Source organism: Asterias amurensis, chromosome 18 (genome assembly GCF_032118995.1).
Source record: "Asterias amurensis chromosome 18, ASM3211899v1".
NCBI lineage: Eukaryota > Metazoa > Echinodermata > Asteroidea > Forcipulatida > Asteriidae > Asterias > Asterias amurensis.
Window position 1 is genome coordinate 15,578,673 of NC_092665.1, and position 21,355 is coordinate 15,600,027.

The 21,355-nt window shown below is 43.1% G+C and overlaps 1 protein-coding gene across 2 annotated transcripts in view; it reads left to right on the forward strand.

Moving 5' to 3' along the window:
* The window catches only part of LOC139950408 (uncharacterized), a 78,991-nt gene that overhangs the window by 49,960 nt on the left and 7,676 nt on the right, over positions 1-21,355 (forward strand). The window contains exons 6-11 of one of the 2 annotated variants that reach the window (XM_071949063.1): positions 4,157-4,323; positions 4,981-5,106; positions 5,886-6,116; positions 6,561-6,682; positions 9,218-9,538; positions 9,932-21,206. In XM_071949063.1, coding sequence (XP_071805164.1) covers positions 4,157-4,323; positions 4,981-5,106; positions 5,886-6,116; positions 6,561-6,682; positions 9,218-9,538; positions 9,932-21,206 — 12,242 coding nt within the window. The remainder of the gene's footprint in view (positions 1-4,156; positions 4,324-4,980; positions 5,107-5,885; positions 6,117-6,560; positions 6,683-9,217; positions 9,539-9,931; positions 21,207-21,355) is intronic. The other variant, XM_071949064.1, reaches the window with a different exon arrangement.

Genomic DNA, 21,355 nt, shown 5'->3' on the forward strand with positions numbered 1-21,355 from the left:
TATGTTGATAGCAAATAGGTCACTTTGGTTGGTAAACAGTTTGCTAAATCTATTTATTGGTGCATATGAGTTTGATCAGTCTGATCAATATCAGCTTAAGTGATTCAAACTTTGTGGTTCAAAGTTTAAAGGTCAGATAATGGTGAAAACAAGTTCCAACTAAATTATTATAAGAAAAATCTACCTTCGACTTCAGGGGGAAAAAAAAGGGGAAAAAAAAAGAAGAAAAAAAAGATAACCCTTAAAGATTAAGCACAAGGATAAATAGGAAACAAGAAGAAATTTTAAGTTTTAGATTTTGGAGAAAAATCACAATTGGGGAAAACCCACACAATCAGGTAGGGACTGAGAACCCAATCCACATGCAAGGTTCCAGTCTGAGGTGGGATTCGACCAAGGGTCCACAGAGGTGAGAGGCAGGGGAAGACACCACTCAGCCAATCTGACCCCTATGAGAAATGTTGAACTTCATTGAACAAAGCGGTTCTCATTTTGTATGATTTGTGTGGAGATTTGGCAAACTTCCCATAGTCTGACCTCTGTGGTTTATAACTTTAACATGACCTTAGATTAAATGGAGAGATGTATTTAGCTACCCCTGAGTCATGGGTAAACCTTCTGGCTGTGAGGAATTAAAGTTACGTTATAGGTTTTGGTGTTTTTTCTACATTGAGCCACTTTTATTGACTTGTAATTAGTATTGTTTGTAATACCCAAAATCAGCTGTTGCGTTTTGTCTTTGTCAGATACAGTTTGTTCAAATAATATGACTTCATTTCAGAGGGAAATATTTCACAGAAAACAATTGTTCTAGTATGAACTTCATTATCAGTAAGCTTTGAGACTAAAATGAATCAATGTTTTTATCCATACCAATCCTGTATAATTCCTTTAAATATGGTTGGAATAGTCAAACAACTTTTTATAAATTAGTGTGAAAATTTTTGTTGTATAACCGTGGCCCGCAATACGCAACATCTTTATGACATGGCCACGGGACCTTGTTCCCTATTGATGTATCCTGCCCAGTGTAGAGTGTGTAAAGTAGTGTTTTTCATGAAGACTAGGCAGTGGCCTCGCTCTGAGCTACAGATCTAAAGTTGCTCTTAGCTTGTTCCTTAGTGAGCTCCCCTCTGACCTAATGGAGTACTTCCTTTGGCTCTTCCTTTGTCCTTGGGGGGGCCTTGCCTAGCCTGACTAAAAGTGTAAAAGGAAATTCAAAAGGAAAAAATGCTGGGGATCATCTTGTTTTTTTGAGGAGGAATGAAAAAATTGCCTAGAGGGGACTGTATGGGAAATCCTTGTTGGGCTCGCTTTTGAACTGAGTACCTTCCTTTTTATGTGCAGAGGATTTGTTTGTATGGTTTCGCAAATCCACCAATTTTCATGAACAATTGTTTTTGGGAACGACATTCTTGTAAAAATTAAAAACTTGGGAAATTTTCCAACTGATACTTTTTATGATAAAGGTCTGCAAATTCATGTAGGAAGAGCATGTTACTGATATGTAAGGAGTGTCAATTTTTGTTGTTGACATTTTGGCTCTTGTTAAGGCCTTGTGAAACCAGGAATTTTGACAGGAATCAAAACCGCAGGTTTGAAGAAAAAATGTACTCCACAAATTTTAACCATACACAACCACATTAACAGAGGGAAAAAAAATCCCTCAAAAAGGTGTGACTGACCAGGAAATCTGACCTGTTTTTATGCATTACACGAAGTCTCTATTATTAGAATATCTAGCGAATTGTAAATGCGTTCATTAATTCAGTTGCCAAAGCAGCCATCTGTGTGTCGTTTCAGTCTGTCCAAAAATAGCTCGATGCTGAATGTGCCAAATGCTCGCACTCGTTGGAGATTTCCAGCGAAAAACCAGCAGGGCCTTTTACCAAATTTGGTGATGCTCACACAGCAGTGGGTCTGAGGCACAGCATAGGGGAACGATGCTCTCTGTAACAAGCAAATGCTTTGAATAATCAGGGAACTTGGATTTGTGGTGAAGCTTGGGCTGCTACTATTAATATCATACACCTGGCAATGAATTCTCTTAAGGGAGATTCAGAAATAGTTGCTTCGCTGAAATGAAAGTGGGAGTTGTTAAAGGAACACGTTGCCTGGGATCTGTCGAGTTGGTCTCTGAAAAGCGTTTGTAACCATTTGTTATAAAATGCATATGATTAGAAAGATATTTTAAAAGTAGAATATAATGATCCACGCAAGTATCAAATTTGTGTGGATCATTGTAATTTTACTTTTAAATCATATTTCTAACCATTATGCATTTTATTACAAACGGTTACAAACGCTTTTCAAAGACCAACTAGACCGAAGTGTTCCTGTAAAGAGTGTGCACAATATTGGCAAGGTTGAGAAAACAAAATTCTTACAGATTTGCACACATGGAATAAAGATGGTCACTGTATAAAACTTCTCTTTAAATATTGCCTGTAATGTTATAGTTTTTGAGAAATGAGTTAGCCAAAACATGTAGTTTTAATCTCTCCAGACAGTGAAAACATCATTTTCCCCATTTTTTTCTTTGTGACTTAAGTTTTCACTCGTTTGTTGTTTCATGTATACCTTGGGTCACATAAAGTTCAGATACTGGGCTTCGAACTGCAAGGTGACTTTGTGCTTTAAAGGGGAGGTAATTTGGTGTTATTTTCACTGGCGAACTTCAACTTATTTCTTCTATTGTCTGGAAATGAGGGAGAAGGTACCTTGGAAGATAATTATCCCTGTACAGGAATTTGAATAGTTCCCCCCTGTCAATTATTGTGATGAAGGTCACCAAATATTAACGAGACAAGGGCTTAAGAGTTCTATACAAATGCTGAATTTTTATTGTAAAGAATTGGACCCTGGATTTGGCTGTTGATCTAAGCTTAATTTCACAGACTTGCTGAAGCAGAAAATATTGCTGAAAATTTGTCTGCTTAGTAGATATGAGTGAGATACCAGTCACAAACTGTACACTTGACATTGTAGTTTGGCTGGTGACATTATTCTGGTAAGCATAATTCTGTTGTGCTTAGCTACTTTTTGTGTTGAAGCAGCTTTATGAAATTGGGTCCTGCTTGCCCGGTGACGGGCATAATTGTTTTCAAAAAGACAGAACACCTTTAAAAGATAGTAAACAGTTGTATGCGTTGGCCATCGTGATGAAACTATAGCCCTTTGATTCCCCATACTGTGTAGAGTCAATCAATGTACAGCGATTAGCTAATAGGGTATTCTGGAATCTCTCATAGTCTGAGAGGGGGTTAGAATTTCATCTTCCAGCTGTCGTGTCGCGGTTTGTTTTACTATGATGCCTCGTTGAATACTGAGCAGTAATATGTTAATACCGCTATGTCTGAGCATGGTCTGAGCCAGCGAGATCGTTAGCAGGGTTCGAGGGTGGTGGTAGACGGTGATGTTGTCTTGATGTTGAGGCGCTGATGATGGTAATGGGCTTGGTGAGATGTAAACGCAGGTGCCTTGTGCTGAGTGCTTTTGGCTGTAATCCAATTCTACCCACTACAGTTAAATTTTGTGAGAGAGACATTGGGTTCTGTCTTAAAGACGTTTCTTTTCTTTGTTTTATCATGGCCTTGATGCGTGTTAATTAAAGGAGAAAAGAAATGACACCGATTGGTCTTTAATGTCCTTCCCTCCAGAATCCTTCATCCATTTCCTGGGTTTGGTTGATTTACACGGAGATGGTGATTGCGCAACCCTTTCCTTGCATGAGATCAGTCTGTTTGTGAGAGTTCAAACAGTGTTTGGATGTGTAGTTGTTTTTTCAACCACTGCATTGGATGACAGGTTTACAAGCCAAATTTACTTGACTGGTTTATAATTGATGTCCTTTACCACAAATCTTGGTGTTTATTAAGAGAATCATTGTTGTCTTTCTTTTTTCAAGTCGGGTGTTTTAAAGTGGCAACAATATTTTCAAAGGAAAACAATCACTTTCAGAATCTCCAGAAAGTTCTGAAAATCAATGGACATGAAATTGATTTTGGAATATCAACATGGAGTTGTGTTTTCCCGAAATAAATATCCTGTCACAAGCCATAAAAACAAGCAATCTTTTGTGTCGTGTTGGAAACACACCATTCTTAACAGTTCCAAACATTTCTGATTTTCATCCTCTCTGTCTTCCTACTCACAGACATCGGTGTTGACGACAGCGACGTCAGGTACTACGAGAAAGAACTGGACGAATTTCATCCGCGGGCGACGAGGACGCTCTTTGTCGGCAATCTCGATCGTACCATCACTCGGGAAGAACTGAAGGAGGCATTCCAGAAGTTTGGGGACATCGTGGTTAGTACAGCCGTAAGAGTTAAACGTTTAAAAACAAAATCAGAGAGATTTAAGCCAAGTTCATACTTCTTGCGAAGGCGAAGTGAATTTTGATGTCCCATCTATTTGTTGCAAATATTTCGTTGGAGTTGAGCGCAGTGCTGGGAATTATTCATTTTAAATTTTCCCCCCAAAAAATCGTACTGCATTTGCATTCCCAGGAAGTATGAACCGGGCTTGACTTTTTTTGTTGTACTGTAATACATGTTTCTCTGTTTGAGCTTAACATTATTGTACACACCCCTTCTGGAAGAGCATACCTTTAAAGTTCCTGATCTAGTTTCTGAATGATATTGGAAAGTACCTCCGGGAAATGTTCAATGTCAAGTTCTGAGAAAAAAAAAACAAGGGAAAGTACACCTATTTTGGTTTTCATTTCCTACTTTCCTTTTCAGAGAGTAACATTTGCTTGTAAACATTCGAGTACTGAAGTATTGTCATTGTTCTTCTTAAAAATGCATAAAACTCTCTCCAAGAATGATGCAAGATTCCTCATGAATAATGCATATAAGACTCTCCAAGAATAATGCAAGATTCTTCATGAATAATTCATAAGACGATTACCACCAGCAAGAAGTGAATAAACAATATCTGCATATCATGAATAATGCATGTTTGTCTATCCTGCAGGATATTGAAATCAAAAAGCCACAGGGTGCCCAGCCCTTTGCATTTCTTCAGTTCTCGGACATCGACAGTGTTGTGAGGGCCAGGAGGAAGCTAGATGGAGAGGTGGTCGGCAAAAACAAAGTCAAGGTAGAGTGTTTATTTTATTTTTTTAAATTTCTTATATACCCTGGGGAAACCTCTCAGTGGAACACTGTTACAAAATTTAAATTCTTAAAATATAAAAATATATTTATAAAAACATTGATTCAGAGCAATATTAAAAATTGAAAAACACCCAAATTTAAATAAAGACTACAGACATACGATAACAACACAACAACTTTACAACAATCAAAGAGCTACATTTTTTTATCTAAAAAAACACATTCTGAAAAAACAGAGTGACAACAAAAAACGTCCTTGCATGTTTCAATGATTATCTTTAAAATGTAAATAAACTTTACAACCTGAAAATCGCTATAGGCTGTGTGTGAAATTAAAAATGGGCGGCAGGTCCAATGCTGTAGTGGTCCAGTAAATCCATGACTGGCAGGTGCTTGCTGATGGGTCCAAGGCCAGTGATTGGGCCAGTAAACTCCTAAATGGCAGGTGCTTGCTGAAATGACGTCTATGAGTATGTCACGTTCCAACAAGAGATAAAAGCTAAAGTTCCCCATCTTGTGCCTTCGGTGCTCTAAATTCTATACTGATGCATCTGCAAGGCTCTTTGGGCACTGCTCTTAGGTAAACGTAAATTGGTATCGGGACTTTGCAAAGAGCACCACAGCAGAAGCACAGGGCACCATGGCAATTGCTGTGGGTGCCGTGGGTTTATTTGATGCCTGCTATACTCAAGAATTAATTTCCACATTTGGTGGACGTCAACGTATGTCTTGTATTGAATGTCATTTGTCTTTAATCCGCAGCTTGGGTTTGGCAAGAGTATGGCCACCACTTGCATCTGGCTGGATAACCTAACAACCAACACCACTGAGAGCTACCTGGTGCGGTTCTTCAATATGCGCTACGGTCCAATCTCCCGTATAAGTCTCGATAAACAGACGGGCACTGCGTTGATCTTCTTCTACAACATTGAGCACGCTCAGAAGGCCATGCAGGACATGAAGAATACGCGTATCTCTGGACGCAGACCTAAGGTATGTAGCGATGACACGAAAGTGAACAAATATAGCTCAAGACGGCAGAAATAAAGCAAATAAAGGAGCTTGCTTTGTAAATCAGGGACAAACACACACAACTCTGTGTTGCAGTCACTCTGTGGACATTCCTTTGTTCTGTACACCCAAGGCAAATCCTTTTCTTCAACACTGTAATTGACACCGTGTGGACGTGTGTAATTCCACATGTTTTTTTTTAAGTCCCTACATTGTGTGGACCTTTTTGTTCTCATGTTCACATTTCGTATGAAACATTAAAACACATACACACACACAGACGATTAACATCCAGATTTTGGGGTGACCAGTCCAAAACAAGGAATTTGGCCAAGTACATGATTGGACGAGAGATTCCTAAGTCAAAAGCAAGACTTAAAAATTCAGAGACATTTAAATGTTTTCCCTTCTTGTCCCGTTTCCTAGGTTGACTTTGCCAGCAGGGAGTGTCAGAATCACTTCTACGCTCGTCTGGATAAGTCTGGTCAGCTGCCGTTCCATTCTAGAGATGTGTCACCGAATGATCGTCCTTTCCGAGACTCACCTAGGTAAGAAACTCAAGAAGGGATAACGATTTTAATCTAAGGCCATATCCAAATTGACGTCTGCAGCTACAGCTACGCTAAGGGTGCTGCTAAGGACGTCCTATACCTCAATGCATGATGACGCGAAAATCTAGCTGTAGCCCCAGCTGTGGGCACCAATTCCGACATGACCTTAGCTCCATGTATTTTTTTTTTTTTTTTTTTTTTTTTCTTTCTCTTTCTTTCGTGAACCATGAATCTTCTGGTTGTACTGTGACTGGTACTCCACTCTTTTCTTGCTTAGAAATTTGCCCAGCAGAATTTGTTGTGGATATTTAGCTGTGTGGATTGCATGAATGATGGCCCTTCAACTGTGGATATACTTCGAACAGTCTTTCAAGGAATATTCTTCTTGTGGATAGCTGCTCATTTGGCTACGCAAAGTTCTCTTTGTTTTTTTATAAACGCTTGGATTAGTTCACCATGAACGTCTCCAGTGGATTATATAGTGCAGCAGAAAATGAGATGATATAACATGGATTTAGGGAGCGTCTTGAAAGGCGAGCAAGTTCTAGGCATGAAAGAACAAACCCGTGGAAACACACACAACTGCATATTTTCAGGATTTGTTTGTTTCCGAGACAACCACACCCCTATAATTCAATGCAGTTGGCTTTCAACGGGACCGTCATACAAACCTTAAAAGTCTCATCAAGATGTCGGGAAGCTAAGCAAGAGGCCAAGGATGTCATTGTCTGACCTATTGTCTGTACGTCTTGCTTCGGCTTAATGCTTCACAATGTCTCTAATAAGAACTTCTCCTGTGAGGTGACTGCCGACTTACGCACCGACGAAGGATGTTCCAGATACACTGACGGCAACATCGGGGCGTGTACGCTTATCCACGGGCTGACAGGGGATTTGTTAATCAACCTGTCTAGTAGAGATAATGAATGTGTTGTTTCTTTAAACAGTAACAGATGTTTGGTTTAGTTTCTCTCTTAAGTGTGGGCAGCAAACATGTGAAGCTACTGTGATGAGGGGGAACAATCCACAGCGTCTGTAAACGTTCTTCTGTTGTTGTTGTTTCTTCCTCTCTTGCGATGAGTCATGAAACTTGAAGGAAGTTAATATGACTTCATAAACCTCCTGCATTTATAACCCCTGGTTATTCTGAGATTCATTGGCGCTGAGTGATTTTTGTTTATTTGACCTTTTCCCACCCTCATTGATTATGCGCTTTATTGGATTGATATCATGCCTTGAGTTACGGTCTTGAAAGGGGAACATAAATATCCATCTTGGTAAAGGAGTACTTCTATGAGGAAAATGTAAATTTGTGTTGGAATTTTGCAACGGGCAGTGCAGCAAAAGCACAGGGCATCATTGCAAATGCTATGGGTTCCGTTGGTTAATTAAAGGCCTGTAGGATGAAGTCGGGGGGCAGTGGACCTCTGACTTTTAGTGGATGGTTTTTTGTCTGCTCTCTAAAACATGACAAAAGATAGCGCTCAATATTCCGCGTTCTTTTCTATCACAGGATTCCTGAGGCCACTTCAACTTAACTCAGAAAAAATCCCCTTTAAGTGAATGTCTCTTTAAACTGGAGAAATGGAATGGATATGCTTGCTTTCAAAATCCAATACTTCATCACTCTCATTGAATTTGAAACATCTTCATAACTATCCATCAAATTAAAGAAGTGCACTCAACTTCATCGAGTTCCGCAAAGGGTTTTATAAAAACTGGTTCACAGCGGTGCTTATATTGTTTCCTGTGCAAAGGGTTGAAGCAGGATGCCTATCTGTCATCTATGAATATATGCAAGCCAAGCACTAAGCCTACGGCATCTACCGTATGCAATGGAGGGTTTCCTCAGTGCTGGGTAGTGATAATGTTAGCAATCGTACTTTTTGTAAGGAACTATTCAATCAAAGGAAGTTTTGATGAAGGATCTGTGTTACTCTCTTTTTAGAATCTATACGGACCATATTTTACTGTGAAGGTTGTATTGGGTGCATAAGGTGCATTGTTACAGAATGAAATCACAAGGTGAAATCTGGACTATTTCATTCATGAAGTGAAGCTGAGTGATATGGAAAGCCAGAATTCACTGAGTGATTGTGTTCTGTAACAATGAAAAGCGAAATAAATTCAATGTTTTTTAAATTTTAATTTGTTTGTATTTTTTGTATTTTTTTTATTATAAATATATAAATACATAGAGTTGTATTCTACTTGTTTTTTATTGACAGTGAACTGTGATTTAACAAATTTCATAAATTTTGTTCTGCTTAGCAAATTTCTTGGCTTAGCAAGAAATACCTGGGGTACCAGTCACATCAATGGTCACTGTATGGTGTTCTGGCTGGTAACCAATTTTTACTTAGCAAAAGTTTTTTTCTGCTAAGCATTATATTGTGCTTACAGGCATCATGAAACTAGGCTCATTTTGCTTATTGATGTGGTTATTTTGAAGTTATTTGCAAGACCAAAATCTTCATCTTTTTATTGGGCAGACAATAAATATTATCCTTCTACTCCCCTTTATGAATGCAGTGAGTACCGCAGCTCAGCACGCAACTCACAAAGTCGTCGCATCCGTTCCCAGAGTAACCACACTTCCCCAGGGAACTACCATGGGTCCAGCAGTTCACAGTACAGTGAGGAGCAGCAGCGTTTTAGTTACCCAACGGGAAGCGGCGAGTTCTACCGCAGTGGGACAAGCGGCGAGCGTAACAGCACAGAGAACAACGGGACGACGGGTTTCGATGGGGAGGATTCATATGAGAGGGAGTTGAGAGAATACGGGTATCACCAACGGGAGAGGAAAGAGCAGCAACATAAAGAAAGGAGTCGGAGTCTCAGTCCGAGAGAAAGGTGCGTTATATTAAACTTTTACTTATATGTCCAAGAGCAACCGGGCCCAATTTAATGGCACTGCTTGCCGTAAGCAAAGAATGGCGCTTATGGAAGAAGGGAACTTTGTGTTTACGGCAAGTGTATTTTACAGGTTAGCAGGGACTTTTTGCTTGTGTGTATGCGTAGTGTGTACTCCACACTTACTTGGCGCTCTTCACTTTACATATCTAGCGCAGAAATTTGGCGCTTGCCCATGGTGAATAAAGCACCAGAGCTTGAATGTGGTCAGTAAGACTTTCTAGCTATAGTTTTGGTTTGGTGTCCTTTTCTTCTCCCCTCATCCAAATTTTTGTTTGTTAAAAAATGATGGCAATGTACTTAAAGTTTCTTGTTTGCTTTTGGCCTTTCCAGGTCGTACGAGAGAAGGCGGTGTAGTGGTAGTGTAGAATCTCAGGAAGTTAACACCCCTACACAGAGCCCCTACCACAGCCGAAGTGTGAGTCCAGTGGCTTGCCCAAGGAGGAAGCGAACACCACGTAGTACTGTAACTGTTCAGGGGTCAGACCGGTCCTACACACCGGTCCAAAGCCCCTCCCAGGAAGAAAACTACAGAGAAGAGAAAGACAGATGGAAGAACCGTTTACTGGAAGGATCCGATGAGAGAGGATCGTCTACGGAACGTAGTGAAACAAGACACAAAGCCAAGAAATCTAAGAAGCATGTTCTGAGCAGAGACTCTGATGATGATAGGAGTGATAAGTCATCGAGACTGAGTGAGAAATCGCTCTCTAAGTTGAGTGAGAAATCAAAACTGAAGCGATCGTTGGAGTGTATAAAAGCCACTCGGTGCAAGGATATTGCTCTGAAGATAGAAAGGACTAAAGCAGAAAAGCGGCAGGAAAAGGTGAACTGTGATGTTCGGCTTGAGAAATTCAGTACCACTGACACCAATCGAACGGAGAAAGTCAATTGTGATGTTCGAACGGAAAAACAAAATTTCGATGGAAGGACAGAAAAATTGTCTATGGAAGAGGTGGAAGATGCTCAGAAATCCAAAGAAAAGTATATGAAGAAGGTGAAAGCGATTGAGTTGGATGATTCAAAACTCAAGAAACTTGTGGAGAAAGAAAGGACTAGTGACATATTAGTAAGGTCAAAAGAACTTCCTGGTTTTGATACCAGCAAACTGCAGCAGCTGTCAATAGAAACTGAAAATGCCCGCAAGCGACGGAGAATCGCCGAGGCAGATCAAGTTCACTCGGTGGTTGTACCTGGTGAAAGCGATGAACTCATGCGCAAGCTGGAGGCGCGCAAACAACGCTTCAGTGACAACAGTCCAGTGGATGTTAACAAAATGCGAAAGAAGGAAACGATAAAGTCGCCTAATAGTGATAGAACGTTGCCCAATAAAGTACCCAAATCAGTCATCAGTAAGCCGTTGTCTGAAAACTCAACAAACACACGTGATCACCACGATCCCTTGAAGAATGTAAATACCTCATTAGAGTCTCACTTTAGTCGGGACACCAGAACAGTGATTGAAAGCAAGCATAAACCAGTCAGGGAAAGGCTGGGAACAAAACATGAAGCTTTGATACAGCTTGAAGGAATTAAATATGATCCTATGGAGAGGTTTAACCAAAGCTTGTGTTTGGAGAGAAAAGAGAAGGATCTGGACATGGCACCCTTCTCTCTTCTCCCTGAACTCCCGGACAAGTTTGGCCCGAGTGGTAGTGGCCTGAGTCGACCCACGAAACTGAACCAGGAGGAAGTACCCAGACTTAAGATTGACAAGGGATCGATCGAGAACAATATGGACAAAACGCCAGATAAAACTAAAAAGTCCCCACCGGAAACGGGGCGACTTGATAAGTTTCTGCGCGATAAAAACCACGCACATTCCAGCATCAGTACAAGTGGCATTCGGTTACCACAAAGGGACAAAGTCAGAATTCAGCATCTACTTGACATGGATGAGGGGATTGCTAGCTCTAGCGATCAGGATACCCCAGAGGTTGATGAGGATCAAAGCAGTAGACAAGGGAGGACGTCCAGAAGTAGTAGTAGTGGACAAGGTCCTTCCTCCTCCACGTCATCTTCTGGAAGCAAACCTCCAGTACAGGACATGTTTGAGAAACCACATATAGACACTAGTCTCAGTTGTCGGAAACAGATGGAGATCGCACGGAAAACATTTGAGCAACAACTACAGGAGAGGGAATCTCAGCAAGAGGATGAGTTTCCTGGTCAGGTCTTGTTGGTACCACCGCCACCTCCTCCTCCTATGAACGCCATTTCAGAGTCCTCTCTGAATGTCGATCAAACTGGAAAACTAAATGAAAAAGAGAAACACAGTGAATCGGACAATGTCATTCAGGAGATGGAATGGAAACTGCATAAGATAACTCTCGTTGAGTTTTTCCCGAAAAGACGGCGGAGGATGTCTGAATCCCAGTCGGGTTCTGGAGAGGACGGATATCTGAAGCGTAGTTTTCGTTCTCGTCGTCAAAGCGAGGATGGACTGAAGTCTCCGAATGGAATGTCAGACCAACCTGTGGATCCACGTATACAAGGTTACCCCCATGAGCTAGAGAAGCATACATCTTCAACGCATAAGGAGGATACTCCCTGTGCAGACAGTTCAAAACCGGAGGATAATACATGTTCAATCCAGATTCGATCTATGGAGCTTAACGTCAACATTCCCAATGATGGTGAGGCTTTGCCATTGCTCTCACCTAAACCAATCAACCAGCCGATTGCAGTATCGGTTGGTGATACATCATCTCCATCAACCAGTGCGCCGATCTTGAGTCCAGCTGTAACCCCAGTAAAGTCTGATCGTCGGCCTCTATTGGCAACTCATGTTGAATCAGCTTTCAGGCATGTCGGTCCAGACCCAACCATGGAACATATCGCAAAGTGGAAGGCTTCTCTTGAGAACTGTAGTATTGTGAAGAACCTTGAGAAAGCAAACCACACACTCTCTCCTCCTGAAAGGAAACCGGTTCTGAGTATCGTTGAAAATTTAAAGAAAGTTGAAGACCTACCTCCCAAGTTGCAAAATGAAAACATTGTGTTTGATGTTCCGCAGCTCAAGTCACCCTCCCCGAGAAAGGTACTTTCTTTGAAAGATGCAGTGTTGGCTGTTATGGAGCGCAACAGGTTGAAACTGCCATCACCAATAAGTAAAGACCAACAGGAAATCACACTAAGTTTAGCTAAGAGAAGTCAACCAGAGCAATTCAATCTTCTGTCAAACCTCCAGAGAGAAAAGATAGTGGCTGAAATTGCTGGACGTGAGTTGAAAGGAAGCTGTGGTACTCCTCCTACTACACCTCTTACCCCAAACACACCTAGTACTCCTGGGACACCAGTTGAAATCAAAGTCGATCTACTCTCCACAAAATCGAGAGTCGAGCGCTTTAATCTGATCGGTAGAATTAAGAAGAAGGCCAGGAGTACAGAATCTGAACCACCTGTTCTTGACGGTAAAGAGCCTCAGAAGCAAGCGGAGAGGAAGGTGGAGACATTTACCTCCCGACTTCTTAAAAGAAGCAGCATTTTCGACCAGGACTCTGCCCGCCTTCAACAGAGTGCACACCTTAATGATCCAGTATCAAGAAAGTTCAACTTCTCGGATGGGATGACATCCCTTACAACTACTGATTTGCTGATGAGGGGTAAAATAGAAGGCAAAGAGTTGATCCCAGATGGTCCCTTGGAGAGGAGAAACTCAATCTCTGGGAGTTGGGTTTCATCTTCGGCTCGATCCCCATTGACAGTTTCAAACGTTCTTCATCGCACTGGAAATGCAACCACAGTGGCAACTAGCATGACGTCTCCATCCCTTCCTCTGTCCGCTGGGATCCTCCGAGAAAAGTCTCAGCAACATCAGCCTCCTCAAAGGAGTCAGTCCTTCACTGCTCCTACTAAGGAAGAGATATCCCCAGTGTCAATACTCAGAGATCCCAGGAAGGAGCATCGTGAAGAGGCGAGGAAAGACCATGTTAAGGAAGACACTCGCAGAGAAACAATGAAGGAAGACATTCGTAAAGAAGCAGTCACAGAGGATCCTTGGAAAGATACCTCCAAAGAGTCGCCTTCCTTGCCATCACAGAAGGATGAACCGCCTAAAATTGGAACAGCGTTGAAGGACCCTAAACGAGAAAGCATAAGTGTGAGAGAAGAATCCATGCGTCCAAAGTCCATCTTGAAGAAAGATACATCTTCTGAGTCAGGACCAGCCACTGCGACATCAAAAACCACACCACATCAAGGAGAGCCAAGTGCTCCAACACCAGCTAAGATTGAGACTGAGAATGGACCAAGAAGTTCTGATCAGGTCAAACTGAAGAGGAAGCGGTCTCCAAGTCCAGTGAAAGCTCAAGAGAAATCCGCTGAGGCATCCAACAAGACAACATCTGATGTTTCTCCCAAACCTGTTCCTAAATCTGCCCTCAAATCACCACCAAAGAAAGCCCTTGCAAAGCCTTCTGTCAAAGAAAGTACTATGAAAAAACCGGCTGCTACTGGTTCATCTACTAAAGATACTCCTAAAGTAGTCAAAGAATCAACTGTGTCTAAGCCACTTGTTAAGAAGACTTCAAAAGACCTGAAAGATACTAAGGAGGATAAGAAGCCAGTTGGTCAGCCCAAAAACACAGAGAAACCTTCAAAACACACTAAAGAAGTGAAGGAAAAGGAAAGTGGTGTTGCCTCAAAAGGCAAAGAAGTGAAAGAAAAGGACAGTGCTGTCGTAGGAAAAGTGAAAGACACCAAAGAAAAGGTCGACTCTAGCAAAGCGCCATCCAAGGATTCTTCATCAAAGGTTGATTCCAAATCCTCTCATGCTAGCAAACCTTCAACAGAGACAGATTCTAAACCAGTGAAAGGCAAAACGGATAAGAGCTCAAAGATCAGTTCAAAGCAACTTGAATCGAAGAAGAGCGCAAAGGACAAGAAAGAACCAGCTCCTACTCTACCTGATACGAATGAATCAGATAAAAGTAACATTTCATCTTCAAAGGCTACTATTGAGAAAAGCAAAGAACGAGAGGTCAAAACCAAGGAGTCTAAAGTAGCTGACAAGTCGAAACAAAAGCCAAAAGAAAAGTTGAGAGAGAAAACCGAGAAGAAGGAAAAGGAAAAAGAAATTGAGAGGAAAGAGAAAGACTTGGAGAAGAAAGAAAAAGATTCAGAGAAGAAGGAAAAAGAATTGGAGAAGAAAGAAAAAGATTCAGAGAAGAAAGAAAAAGAAGCGGAAAGACCAAAAGACAAAGTGAAAACTAAAGATAAAGTGAAGGCTTTGCATCAAGAAACAACAAAGTCTATCAAGAAGGCTGTAGAGAAAGCGGAGAAAGCGGAGAAAGTGGATAGTACCCCAAAGCAGCCAGCTAGAGGGGTTGCTGCTCTTTTGTCTACCTTGTCAAGCTCTGACGACAGTGGTGACTCTGAACCTGAACTTCAGCTGAAAGCTCTGCCGCAAGAATCTTCTAAAGTCTCCAAGCAGAAAGCTAAAAAGGATCGTCGCAGGATAATCTATTCTTCTGAATCAGAATCTGATGACGATGAAGATTTTTTTGAGGACAAGATGTTTACACCTAAAGCAGACGCTAAAAAGGTAAAGGCTGAAACAGCAGCAGTCAGTAAAGAAAGTGACAAACCAAAAGTGTTGGAAGAAAATCTTGAGAAGCCAACAAAAGCTAAAGACAGAAAGAAGAAAAAGAAGGAAAAAGAGCCGGAGAATGAAAAAGCCAAGATCAAGGAAGTGCAGGCAAAGAAAGAGCACAAGGAACCAGAGCCAGAGAAACAAGACATAGTTTTGCCAATGGAAGTTGATGAATTGGAAATCCCAGAACCAGAAGTTCAAGTAGAGCCTAGGAAACCATCCAAGAAAGTTTCCTCCCGGAAAGCTAAGTCTAGAAGAGGCAAGGAAGTGGAAAAAGAGGTTGAAATTCGGAAGCAACCAGATCCTGTGTCCGAAGTTGAAGAAGATCACTTCACAGAGGAAATCAAGCCTCCCGCTAAGAAGCAAAAGCTGTCTTCTCCTGAGTGGAAAACTGAACCAGAGAAAGTCATTTCTAAGGCACATGGCAGGTCCAATAAGCACAAAAAGAAGTTGGAGGTTGAAAGTTTATATGAAAGTTTGCCTGAAGAACCAGAAGTTAAACCCGACATCATCGATGAAGAACCTGTGAACAAAACATTCATAAAGGACTCTGACAACAAAACAAAGGTTAAAGGCAATGAGGATGTTTCTAAGAAAGCAGTGAAGTCTCAATCCAAACCAGTAGACCTTCCTGAACCTGAAGAGGAGAAAGTAGTCGTTGAAGAAATTCCTGTGAAACCAAAAGAGTCAAAGAGGCATTCTAAGTCCAAAAAGAAATCAAAGAAGGAGAAAAATGTAAATAATACTCTGCCAGCTCCGAGTGTTGAGATTGAAGAAACTCCAGTGACAATACCAGAAGAACCAATTAATGACAAAAACTTTTCAGATGATCTTCCAATGCTCTCAATAGAGGAACCAATTTCACAAGAACCGATTGAGGAAACGGCACCAGAAATGTTGGACATGCCTCCAGACGACTTGGTGGCCGTTGAAGAAACACCCGAATATCCTCCTCCTTTGAACACTGGAAACCAAGATGAAACAAAGGAGTTGGAGGAGCAACCAGATGAGGAGACAGAGCCAGAAGTATTGTCTCCCCAAAGACCAAGCAAGAGGCGGTCTGGTAAGGGGAGATCCCCAAGGAAAGGGTCTCACAAAAGGAAGTCACGGAAGACCCGAGACAGAACCAGAAAAGTTGAACCTCCACCCGATGATCTTGACAATGAAGAAGCAGTTAAGGAAGCTCTGGATGAGAAATTCTCAAAAGTCGGAGGATTAGATATTACGTTGTCATCTAAGGATCATGAATCGGAGATTGGGAAAATTGATGAAACAATTGAAGCAAAGGATGAATTGAGGATTGATACTGGAAAGGTTGACTCCCTTTCAGTCCAAGAGAACACAGAGTGTGATTTTTCTGATCTTGAAGTTCCAAAGACACCAACTTTTGAACCGATGTCTCCACATCTACCTACTGAGGAGGATCTAGAATTGGAGCGGGGTGCAGAGAAGCTCCAAAGCCTTCTCGATGACGATGAAGACAAACCACCCAGTGTGCAAACACAGGAAGAACTGAAGTTTAGCCCTACTGGGATTGAGTTGAGCAATGTATTTTCAACACTTCAGAGTCCCATTCAAAGTGTTCAGAGTCCTTGTGCAACAATTCAAAGTCCTCCTCAGGGTCTTCAAAGCCCACTTCACAATCTGCAAAGTCCTCCTCAAAATCTTCAAAGTCAACCACCTAATCTTCACTGTCCTCAAGTCGCCAGAGAGAGTGAACTTGAAACGGTTGATACCAAAGACATTTCTGAGAAGCAAGTCCTTTCAGAAGCGACAGGAGAGTTTGTGCCGGAGAGTGAGCTGGAGAGGTTGGCGTTAGAGGCAAAACAGTTGGATACAAAACTGGAACTAGTGCAAGATGTTCTCCCTGTGATACCCATTTTCCCGGAGTCTAAGGAGATGGTCGCACAGTTGCCCTTCACCCCACTGTTTGAAAATGACACCAAGGTTGAGGAACACCTCGGAGACATTAAACTGATTCTTAAGCCAGAGCCAAAACGGATTAGAGGTAGGAGGGGAAGAAAACCGAAAACAGCCAAAGAGAGTCAGGGAAGAGCACGAACCATTGCTGAAATCATCAGTAGCGGACTGCTTGGTGAACCTAAAGCTCAGGAGAACACCCCAACTAAAGAAGTTCATGAACAATACGCTTTACCTGACGTCAGACTTCAAGAACTTGACCCATCAAAGGATGAAAAACTTCCTCCCTGGAAGCCAGTCATTGGCATTCCTACTTCAGCTATGGTTCTGCAGCCCCCTTTTATTGGTAACATACTTTCAAAAGAGGATGCTGATATTGGATTAAAGGTTGCACCCCCTCTGATGCTAACGGACATCGAAGATCAGTTGTTTGATGCAAGAGAGCAAACCCAGGCAGAGAAAGCAGAAATGGAGGAAGCTGTTGCAAACATCCTTGTAGCAGAAGAGCCTGTACCTCTTGAGCAAACTCAAAGCATAGCAAGCGAAGAAAGACCAGTCGCTGTTGAGAAGGTCTCTGAAAGTCAAGAGATTCTTAAAGAAGATAGAACCATGGCTTTTGAAGCCAAGTCTAAAGAAACTCCAAAAGAACTCCCAAAGGATGCTCAAAAGGACCCAAAGGTTGTATTTGGATCTCCAAATCGACCAAAGGATGGCCCCTACATCTTTGGTCATCGTTCCAGATCAAACTCTGCCACAGCTGCAATTGCAACTGCAGTCGAGGCGCCTAAGTCTGGTGACTTCAGTGTTTATGAATTCACAGATGATGAAAATCCAAGGCCTAGCAAAGTGAAGACGACAACCCCTGAAACAGCTCCAAAGCCTCCACCATTTTCAGAGAGTCCTGCCATCACCCTTGCAGTTTCTCCGGTATCTGCTGCAGACTGGGCAAAGAACAAGGTGGCAAGCTTGAAACAGGCTGCTGCCGAATCAAGGAGACAAGAGGCAGCGGGCATTGACGTGTATGACTTTCAACCAAGCCCTGGTGCAGCAGCAGCAGAAATTCTTAAAGGTTCTCCGGGAAAAGCAACTGGTCGAGGTAGGCGAGCATCTCGTGGCCGTGGTGGTGGACGAGGGCGTGGTAGAGGAAGAGGAAGAGGAAGAGATATCGACCCTGAAGCATGCAAAGAACAGTTGGCCGCTACTGTTCAGCAAGCAGACACTGTCTCCGCCCTATTGAAGCTTGGTGAAGCTTATCCTTCAGGTGCTCTCCCTGTAGCTGGTATCATTCATCAGACAGAAGGGCCTCCAAGAAAACCTGAAGACCCTCCAGCTGGTTTGGTGATGGTTTCTACTGTTCCGGTATCAGTACCAGCAGGTCCTCCAGATATGAACACTATCAGAACAATGGCTTCTGTCTCAAATGCTCAACTTCAATCACCTTCTGGGCAGCCAATAACACTCGGTCCTGCTAATGTCTCCACCGTAGCTGTTGTATCATCCCCGTCAAGTGTGTCACCTGCTGGAATGCCAACAGTTCGTCAACTTCCAATACCCACTGTCGCACCAGCTAGTTCAGCATTATCCCTTTTCTCACCATCATCAATTACAACAGTTGCATGTACAGCTGCTAATATGCCTGCAGTTGTAGCAGCCTTAGAAACTCCTGTCGGGCAAAGATCTACCCAGGAAACACTTGGTCCAACAAACAAAAGACGCCAGCGACCCAGCCGTAGTCGCAGAGACTCAAAGACTGAACTTGAGAAGTGGGCTGGTCTCCAACAACAGTTGCAAATGAGCCAGAGTCAATACCAGACTCCGCAGGAACAGCTGGTTGCAGCGCACTTCCAACAGGCAGCATTGCAGAAGCAGCAAGCAGCTCTGCAAAAGAGTCTAGAGCAACAACAACAGCAACATCAACAACAGCAACAGCAGCAGCAGCAGCAGCAGCAACAGCAGCAGCAACAACAACCGACATTCAGTAGGGCAGCAGAACAGCCTCAAATGATACCATTACAACAGACAGCAGCAGCAGCTATGCAAGCTCAAGTGCATGCTCAGATTCAAGCACAAGTGCATGCCCAACAATCTCAAGCCATGGCCCAAAACCAACAGCAGCTTCAGTCGCAGACACTAGCCAAAGCTTCTTCTCAGCCGATGTCACAAGCTCATGCACAGGCCCAACAGCTCATTAATAATTCGCAGAGCCAAGCTCAAGCTACTTCCAACAGCCAGCAAGCCCTTGTGAGTCAGGCCCAACTTGAAGCTCACTTGCGAGCCATCACAAGAGTAGATCAAACTCAGCAAGTCTCGTCTCAGTTGTCAATTTCCACCACGATGGCAATGCCATACCAATCTCATCACTTGTCACCGGTAGCCATGTCTGCGGCCACAACCTATCCTGGATATATTAGACAAGGAGCACAATCCATCACCACTATTGCCGGGTACTCAACTGTACAGAGTATTCCCTCTGCCACTGGTCCTGTGAAGGCCAGTCCAGGTTCAAACTCGAGGTCGCCTTCTGCTGGTAACCCAAACTCCACAGCCACCACTGTAGGGACATCAGTGATCACCGAAAACAAACCTGTTTTCTCCAACATCATGCAATCCTGTCGAGTGCCAACATCAGTGGCCTCTACTTCTTATCCTGATGCCAGTGTCCTGCGTGCGAGGCTTACTCAGTCAGATTCAAAGGCAATGCTGCCACCAAAGAAGGAAAAGATAGTACAAGCCATGGCAGCATCACAAAATGCAGCTTTAGAGCCCAGGACCAACAAACAGGATAATGGCAAGAACCAGTCACTTGAAGTGCAGCAGGTTATTTCGGACGGGTCAAAAGTTCCCCACATGGAGCTGCTCCACCATCCTATGTCAGCTGTTTCACAGGCTCAACAGCAGCAACAACAGTGCTTACAAAACGACGAGCAAGAAAGGAAGAGGACCATTAGTGAGCAGCAGAGAGCAGCAGCAACTGAAGCCTGGGTGCGTGCCACAGTTGAAGGGCGCCAAGTTCCACCCAATCAAGGAATGCCAGCCATCCGTGCTCCAGAGGGCCAGGTGTTGTTCTTATCACAGCGAGGAGGAGCGAGACCAGAGCTGATCCATCCAAACCAGCATGGTGTTATGATGCCAAGCGGACACCCGGGAGAGATGGTGTACCCCGGCATGATGCCTCCCTACTTCGCTGACCCTAACAAGAAGGACAAGTCACCTGGTACTGTACCTCCAGCAGTTGCAGTCCAGAACATGATGTCGATTGAGACCGGTAAAGCTGGTGTGCCTCAGGCTGTGTATCTACCAGGAGCTCTGAGAATGCCTGGTCCTTACCAACGAATGATAATCCCTGGAATGGAGAACCAACAAGGAATGATGCATTCGCCAGGTGGTCGTATTACATCTCCAAAGGTGGCACCCGGAACAGCAACATCCCCAGCACTCTCACCTAGAGTTAAATCACCAGCACTTGTGCATAACGATATTACAAGACCGCCATCGACACCGGATATTCAGAAAGGCAGTGAGTTGGCTCCCCACGGCATGATGCAGCCAGGTATAATCTCTGGCATCCCACCCCGAACTCCTGGCATCACATCTGGGATTCCGCCCCAGAGATTTGACATGCCGGGGGTAATGCCCGGTGCCATCATGCATAGAAGGATGCCTCAGATGATTATGCGGCAGCAAGGCTACGGCATCCCAGCCCGCTCCCAGAAACAGGAAGACCATCCAGAAATCCTCCATCAGGAGAAGTCGCCACATCTACAGATCCCACCAGACGCCATCCACCGGCGGACTCCAGGAATGGAAGCTCACATCCAGATGCAGACACAGCAACAGCAAGCCTTCCAGGTCCGACAGATGGAACTTGCCAGACAGGGACTCCACCCATCAGAGAACGAAAATGCATCAACGCCGAGGCCGCCCAATCATGATTATCAGTCGCTACCAGGGAGAGAGACGCCTGTGTGGTTAACCCATGGAGTACAAGTTGGAGGACTTTCACAGCTTGCTCATACTGCTGTTGGAATGCATCCCAACCAGACCAGCCCATCACCAAGGACCAAACCTCCAGATGCCCTGGTTGGACTTCTCAGTGTAAGTTGAGTAGTTATGTTTAAAGAAAAAACTAACCCACATCTTTTTGACTTTATATTGGAAAGATTCAACATCAAACCTTTGCAGGGAACCCGTATTGAATGCAAAAAACATTCAACATTCAAGCTTGTTATATGCTCTTTTTAAAT